The 8,515-nt window shown below is 37.2% G+C and overlaps 1 protein-coding gene across 1 annotated transcript; it reads right to left on the bottom strand.

Moving 5' to 3' along the window:
• Positions 1-4,888: 4,888 nt before the first annotated feature.
• LOC135225540 (gastrula zinc finger protein XlCGF52.1-like) lies at positions 4,889-8,458 on the bottom strand. Its single transcript, XM_064264811.1, has 2 exons — positions 6,689-8,458; positions 4,889-6,238 (listed from the first exon to the last, which is right to left on the bottom strand). The coding sequence occupies exon 2, from the start codon at positions 6,164-6,166 to the stop codon at positions 4,889-4,891; it is 1,278 nt and encodes a 425-aa protein (XP_064120881.1). The 5' UTR covers positions 6,167-6,238; positions 6,689-8,458.
• Between the last annotated feature and the right edge of the window lie 57 nt (positions 8,459-8,515).

Here is an 8,515-nt window from a genome sequence, read left to right as displayed (position 1 = left end):
TATATATAATATAATATATATATATATATGATATATATATATTATATATATATATATATATAATATATAATATTACACTTCTGTCTCTTTCTTTCACATCCTCATGCCAGTCGCCATCTTCTCCTGCCAGATTCCTCTCCTTTCCTTCATGGTTCTCCGCCTCCAGAGAGGAAATGGCCTGCGTCATTTGCCCGCTTCCCTCCCTCCCTCCCTCTCCATTGGAGGACTGCGAGTCGTCTCCGCCCTCTCTCTCTCTCTTCTCTGCTCTTCTTCTGACTGAGAATCCGGAATTTTGATTGGCTGAAAACCAACCCATGGTATGGCCTTCACCTTCCCCACCAGATATAAATACCTGCAGGCTACACTCTAATCATTTTTCAGACCACTCCTCCTAAGATGGCCTATTGTCAGGTTGAAACTCGTTCCTGAGATTTCGTTTTAGGCTGAATATTCCTGCTTTTATGCATGATATTTTTTCCTTTCTTTTCTATATATCTATATATATATATATATATATCTATATATATATATTATATATATAGATATATATATATATAATAATTATATAGATATTTTTACACACACCAACACCTAACAAATATTTTCTTTTCACAGCTTCCTGCACAACAGTTTGCTTTGGCAGCTCTGCCATCACTCTTTTAAAAAGAGAATGAAGAATTCTTCTAGTTCATTCACAAGAGGTACCCAATGTTATTAAAATGCATAGTTATTATATAACTGTTGCTATATATATATGTCGTCATATGTGTATCTAAGGTCGAAATATACTTTCATCTTAAAAATTATTTCTGCTAGACCGAACGGCACTAAAAAACTAGGATTACCTTATATTAACTTATATCCTGCACACTTCCTGTCAAAAGGTGTCAACCAATGCTTCATTTAAATATGTATTAATGCATTAAAATATCTTGCTGTAATGCCTTTTCCCAATAGTCTATATAACTCCGTCATTACAGACAGTTTCTGATACGCCTCCTTTCCAGACATAAATCTCGAACTCCAATCCTCACCTTTCAAGGAAATAGGAGAATACCACTTCACATCAATGGCAGCTCTGTCTTTTCTAAAAAAAACTCAAGTTTAGCAAATGCTTTTGAATCAATGTTTCAGTCTATTTTTATTTTCATTGGAATATCCATAAAAACCATTGAAAAAACTATGTTATTCTTGAATCATATAGTTATATGTCCCCAACATAACTGCCAATTACATTGCTTCTGTTTGTACATGGACAAAAAAATTGTGCATGGGATGATAATGCTCATACAATGTTGTTTGCTTTTCCTTAGTTATGAATTAAGATAGATGATAATATGCATATTTATATACGGACGTTTGTTTTTGTAAATGAAAACTACTGCGATGGCCATTTGTCTGTCCGTCCGCACTTTCCGTCTGCCCTCAACTTGAAAACACCGGGCTAGAGGGCTTGCAAATTTGGTATGCTGATTCATACAGCCTCCAATCATCAAATGCAAATGTGTAATCAAGTTGACTTTTTGCTTATGTTGGGGAAGGGGATCTAATGGGAAAGGGCTAAATTCCCCCCCCCGCCCTTCTTTCTGGCCACATAAGCGAACGCAATCACTAGGTAACGTTTAGGTCAATACGAGGTTCATCTATAGGTCGCATTCCCTAGGGGTACCTAGGCTAAACTTGTGGTTATCAATTTTGGCCTATATGCCTGGAGGTTACTCTAACCTCAAATACTGGCCTTAGCAGCAACGTCTTCGTTTTCATAAATGAGATTTAAAACAAATTCGTTACAGCTTCGATGCCTATGTATTCAGTGGTCAATTGATCCACAACTAGCGCTGGCCTACGCCCCACTGGGAATGAACGGTTAATTCTGACAATAGCATAAAAAGGTGTTCCAAGACATAAGACGAGTCATCTTTTGCCATCTGCCGTAGCTCATATTTCTGGTCAGATTTATTTGACGCTTTACAATACTGCCCACACATCGTGACAGCCCCTCATCTGAACCTGGCCAAAAGCAAATTTGAATGGTAACTTTCTAGCCCCTCATGGATGGCCTAATCAAAAGAATTCCGTGGCGAGACACAGTCATACTTTCTTATTTGTTTTTATGCTCCAGGCTAATTTTCAGGTATGTTCATTTATAAAAAAATTTTGGTGTTCATTCCCGTAAAACATTTATACATAAAGGAAAATTTGTTAAGTTTTACAGGGTTTACTAGTAAATCTTAATGTGGACATTTTATCCCACAACTTTTACAAATCGTAACGATAGAAATGTGTAAAATATTTCCAGAATTTGAAGATGGGAAAGTTTTCTTTCTTATTTGTGATATCCAAGCCTCCTAATTATGGGTTTTAATTGTCATCCTGATTTCAGTTTGTTCATGTGGTGACTACAAAGTGTAACTGTGATGAAAATGTTATTTCATTTTTATGATGCTTCCTACTGCAGCGTTTACCTTACAGAAAATGTAGAATCTACAGTTGGATTTAGGCCAAGTGCTGGGACCTGTAAAGTCATTCGTTGCTGCAAGGGAAATTGACACTAGGAGGTTTGGAAGGTGTAACAGGAGGAAAACCTCAAAGCAGTTGAAGAAGAAGCACTATGAAACAATCGTTGGAGAAGGTGGAAAGTCAGGTGGAAGAAAGAGAAAGGAATGGAATGTTTAGTTTAGTTCTCCTTTGGGACTGAAGAATGACAAAACATGGCTTAGCAGTTTACATGCCATACTTTTTACTTAAGTCTTGAATGTCAAATGTAAAGTAAAAGTCGACTTCGGTTAGGAACTATGTGGAATTGCTGTTAACTTTGAGATATCTATTAATTTTGGCTCTTAATGACGTTTCTGGGCCACTTTCAGGAACCCATTCCACAAGAACTTTTGACAAATGAATCTCATGACTCGACCCTCATGAGTTGAGGCAGTTTTTGCTTCACCTCTGGTACTACATAATGGCGGGAAATAACAATTTGTGTACAGACATTCTGAGACAATGAAAATAAAAAAATTTCTGCGCCAGTTCTCAGTGAGAAATGACACATCTGTTTGCGTATTGCAATTTTCCTCGACCAATTGCACATCCAGAAACACAACTTGCCATGAAACTTGGATATGTGTAGTGATACCGGCCTCTTCTCTAAGGCATTTAAATGAACCTTAATATAAAAAAGTGTACTTGAAACTTTCGCATGTCCTACGAGGGAAAATGTTACATACACAAATTAAAAAGGCCTTAGAGTCAGTGACTTACATTCATAGTACATTCTCATTAAGATAAATGCATCATTACCTAATTCCTGAGTCTAATAAACATATAAAAAGCTGTACAAAATCAGATCAAATTCGTAGAAATATATCTCACAGAATATTGAGAAATATTCCCTGATAATTCAATCCATTTGGTAACATAGAAAGGTTACTTGTTAAACAAAGAAAGTAATATATAAAACACATTCCTATTTTGGTGATTTAAGCATCTTAACAGTGTGATGCCTTCTGTTCATTATGGCATTTCTATTCTCGAAGCAGCTCAGACAGAAGATCTACGACTGATTATTTGGCTTTCTGGAGATTCTATCTTCATAAAAATGGGACTCCCTATCTATTTTATGCATTCTCTACAAAAATTAGGTTGCACGGCAAAACTGAATTACCTCCTTAGCACATCTGATAGTCCATGAAGGAATTTGTCTGAGTTTTTACAAAATACCTTCCGTTCACCATTTAGCGAAAAGTAAATCTGACAATTTGTTTAGTTACAAAGATAACGCAAGTTTTACCTCCATTCCGATGAGGCCGGTCCCCCCCAAGATCTCTTTGGTACTTTGGAACCTACAGAATTACAATCAGCAGCAAAGGCATAAAATAAATTATATCAGTAACAAAAAGTCAGTACATAATTTTCAAGTAAATAATAATTTTCTAGACAAACTATCCAAGCGGTTAGGACGAACGTTAGTAAACATTAACCATGTGGATGATGCCAAATGAGAAAATCAGGACATCTCTGAAGAACAAAACATTTTGAAGCTATTGTATTTTTATTGTGATTAATCTTTGAAAATCAAATATGTCTCTTTAAGGAGAAATAATACTATTAATTTTCCTACTGTTTATGAGCTAACTACCAGACACAAATTACATAAACATGTAGTCACTGAACAGAAATCTATCATACTTTCTCACTGAACATATGCAGTTAAATATATCACTTTTACAAAACTACTTCACATAAAGGTCAAAAATAAAGTACAATTATTCGCTTTATAATGAGACCAAAACCAGGTTTTGTCAGCAAAATAAATTTGTAGACATCAATAAATAACATAATTGTCTTTGCAATCAGAGACAGTAAGCAAGAACTCTCCTTCTTCCTCAGGTGTTCCCTCAACACATTTATTGATAACCTGACAAATGGAATTTGGTCTAAAGCCAATGAACAATCACTTACCTCAAAACATTGAAATCATAAAAAATTATCACAAGACATAAATAGTAAAGTGGATTCAGTGTTGTAATCTGAAGAACCAGTGGTTATTATCCAATATCTTTATATTATACTATATAAAATAACCCATTTTCCAGAAAGCAAATTATCATTTTTTAAAATTGCTCACAGCTTATCGAGCTCATAAGTAACGTTTTTCCCCCAATGAAGAAGAGGCATTTTGTTGTCCACAACACAGTCAAATGAATTTCACGTCACAAAAGTTACTCACGTTCTCTCTAACATATTCAAATTACAGCGTTATATAAAAGCAATTTACTAAAAATTGCTTTGGACAGAGATCAAGTAATATGCAGTTTTTCTGTCTAGTGTGAACTCTCGTGTCTTTTGAGATTGTTTTTGGCAAGTGACTGCTTTCTCTCTGCATGAGTTTTCAGGTGTCTTGTGAACTACTTGATGGCAGAAACCTTTTTTGACATACGAGCAAGTAAATGTTTCTCTCCTGTATGATTCTCATGTGTTTTGTGAGAGTACTTGAATCAAAATAACTTTTTTGACATACAGAGCAAGTATATGGTTTCTCTCCCGTATGAGTTCTCATGTGACATTTGAGAGTACTTGAATCAGAAAATGTTTTTTGACATACAGAACAAGTATATGGTTTCTCTCCCGTATGAGTTTTCATGTGTTTTGTGAGATTACTTGAGTCAGAAAAAGTTTTTTGACATACAGAACAAGTATATGGTTTCTCTCCCGTATGAGTTCTCATGTGTCTTGTGAGATGACTTGAAACAGAATAACTTTTTTGACATACAGAGCAAGTATATGGTTTCTCTCCCATATGAGTTCTCATGTGATTTGAGAGATGACTTGAAACAGAATAACTTTTTTGACATACAGAGCAAGTATATGGTTTCTCTCCCGTATGAGTTCTCATGTGACATTTGAGAGTACCTGATTGAGAAAAACTTTTTTGACATACAGAGCAAGTATATGGTTTCTCTCCCGTATGAGTTTTCATGTGTTTTGTGAGAGAACTTGAAACAGAAAAACTTTTTTGACATACAGAACAAGTATATGGTTTCTCTCCCATATGAGTTCTCATGTGACATTTGATAGTACCTAAATCAGAAAAACCTTTTTGACATACAGAACAAGTATATGGTTTCTCTCCCGTATGAGTTCTCATGTGACATTTGAGAGTACTTGAACCAGAAAAACTTTCTTGACACACAGAGCAAGTATATGGTTTCTCTCCCGTATGAGTTCTCATGTGACTTTTGAGAGTACTTGAACCAGAAAAACTTTTTTGACATACAGAGCAAGTATATGGTTTCTCTCCTGTATGAGTTCTCATGTGGGATTTCAGCACGTCAATTTTTGAAAACGTCCTTTGGAATTCAGCACAAGTTAATAGTTTCCCTGCTGCTTTGCTTCTACCCAAATGTCTGTTTTCTTCTCCAATACAGATCTTTTCTTTTCTGCTCTCATCGTCACAGCTTGGAGAGCTGTTCTTTTCACACTTAATTTTAGATTGGGAAGAACAGTTCACATCAAAATCATCATAGTCAAAAAATTCCGGTTCTGCCTTGACTTCTAAGAAGGGGTCTGCAAACGAAGAATTGTCATCTGCATGTTCAGTTGGACCCTCCTCCAGATCCTCCTTCTCTTCTTTGAGTAGCAGCAATGATGACGATTCTTCAACTTCCATTTCCAGGATGTTCTATGAACAATACTCACTCCTATTTAGGCTCCAAAGGAAATTTCCTCCGTTTGCAAGAATCTGAAATAAAACAAACAATCTGAGACCAACATGTTCTGAACAGCACTGTTCATAACAACTCTTAAAGTAAGCATCCTCAGGGAAAACAAAAATCACAATGCAATGATCTTATGGACACAATTTGTCTCAAAATAAATAAAACATCATAAGCAACAAATTTAGTCATGCCAAAGTTGTTGACAATTCAACAACCAGCTCTGACTTGCACCAGATTTTCACCTACGATAAACATCAGGAAAGGGTCTCTGTCATAACTTCGGGACTGCCTGTGTCTCGTATAACAGACGAAGGTTCATACCCTCATAGGAACAAATGATTTTGATTTTTCAATTCTGATGACAAGAGAGCTAAGCCTAAACAGTTAGACAGTTCCTAACCTCAAGAGTTAAACTTGAAGCCATACATGAACGACATTACTCATAAACATACAAATAATCTTTGAATACTTACAGCAAAATTAAATGAACGACGGTCCTCACAAGTTCCCAACAAGACCAAGGAATAGAGTTCCTTTTCGATAATTATGTGCTGTAACTTTAATTTCCAAGGACCTCTCACTCACTAAATCTGCATCTGTTGCTTTGCAAGTTATCTGCAAGATAGAGAAAGTGATCATTATAAATACACAAGAAGTGTATTGGATTTACATTACTACACAAATAGTTAGAACCCGCGAATAGTTGGGACCCCCTATTAAAATGCTGTAAAGGCCTATTTTGTTAGTTAGAACTCAAGAAAAATCAATTTTTTATAACTGGTTTTTTATAGTTTTATCACAAAAAGGATATTGTTATGATACAATAAAGTTTGTTCATACTTACCTGGCAGATATATATATAGCTGTATTCTCTGAAGTCCGACAGAATTTCAAAACTCCCGGCACACGCAGTGGGCGGCCAGGTGGTTAGTACCCATTCCCGCCGCTGGGAGGCGGGTATCAGGAACCATTCCCATTTTCTATTCAGATTTTCTAGTGCCACTGTCCCCTGAGGGGAGGTGGGTGGGTACTTGATTATATATATCTGCCAGGTAAGTATGAACAAACTTTATTGTATCATAACAATATCATTTTGTTCATGAAACTTACCTGTCAGATATATATATAGCTGAATCCCACCTTTGGAGGTGGGAAGGGACAGAATAGAATGATTTAGGAAACAAATTGCATGCAGATGATTGACATCTTGGTTCCATACCTGTTAGCATAGCTGACTTCGTGATTACAGTCACCCAAGTCGGCTTTTGCTTTACTAGAGTCTCCAGCAAGGAGACTCTATAGCTGGTGAGTTCTAGATGATCTGTCAGCGGGAGCATGACCACAATGTGACTAGACCATATTGACCATACTATGAGGGCTAAGAAGTAATATATATCACCACCTGACCAACCTAGCCAAAGTTAAGGATGTCTAACTAAAGCTAAGAATTGAGAAGTCCGCCACTGGCGGCCGACCCAACAACTATAATAAACAGCTCTTCCTAACCATTTTCTACAGGATAGGATGAGTGGTACTTCTTGCCCCCAAGATTGTGTCAGCGGAAACGTATGGCCCTAGCGAGCAGCAGATCTCATATGTCGTCTTCACATCCCGCAGGTAGTGTGAAGTGAACACAGAGTTGCTTCGCTAAAACGTGGCACTCAGGATGTTACTGAGTGCCATGCTCTTTTGAAATGCCTCCGAGGCCGCGCCCTCACCTTGTGAGCATTCACTTTAAAAGGTTTTAAAACCTTGTCCAAACATGACGAATGAGCCTCTTTGAAAGAGCTCCTTAAAAGGACGCCAGGGCGTTCTTTGACATAGGCAAGTCTGGTCTTTTTACAGAACACTGCAGATTGTCCGAAGGATCTCGACTTTCTTTTTAGTTTTACCTAGATAAAACTTGAGAGCCCTGACAGGGCACAGGACTCTCTCTGGCTCTTTCCCAATAAATTGTGGCATCCCCTTGGTCTCCAAGCTCCTGGGCCAAGGGTTAGACGGGTTTTCATTCTTAGCCAAGAACGAAGGGCTTAGAGAACACACTGCATTATGTCCTCTAAAGCCAATATGTCCGCTGATGGCTTAAACCCCACTAACCCTCTTTGTTGTAGCTAGAGTGGTTAGAAAAATTAGCCTTCCTGGTCACATGCTTTAAGTTTGCAGAAAGGAGAGGTTCGAAAGGCTTCGACATCAGGAACTTCCAGCCTACGTCTAAGTTCCATGCCGGAAGCTTCGATTTTAAGACAGTTTCGAGATTTCAACAGACCTCAAAGATCGTGAAGGGCTTTGTTGTTCAACAG

This window comes from Macrobrachium nipponense, chromosome 13 (assembly GCF_015104395.2).
Source record: "Macrobrachium nipponense isolate FS-2020 chromosome 13, ASM1510439v2, whole genome shotgun sequence".
Taxonomy (NCBI): domain Eukaryota; kingdom Metazoa; phylum Arthropoda; class Malacostraca; order Decapoda; family Palaemonidae; genus Macrobrachium; species Macrobrachium nipponense.
This window is presented reverse-complemented; position numbering and strand designations above follow the sequence as displayed.

Bases quoted from the DNA above. Each gene is read 5' to 3' on its own strand.
- LOC135225540 (XM_064264811.1), bottom strand. From the start codon at position 6,166: ATGGAAGTTGAAGAATCGTCATCATTGCTGCTACTCAAAGAAGAGAAG.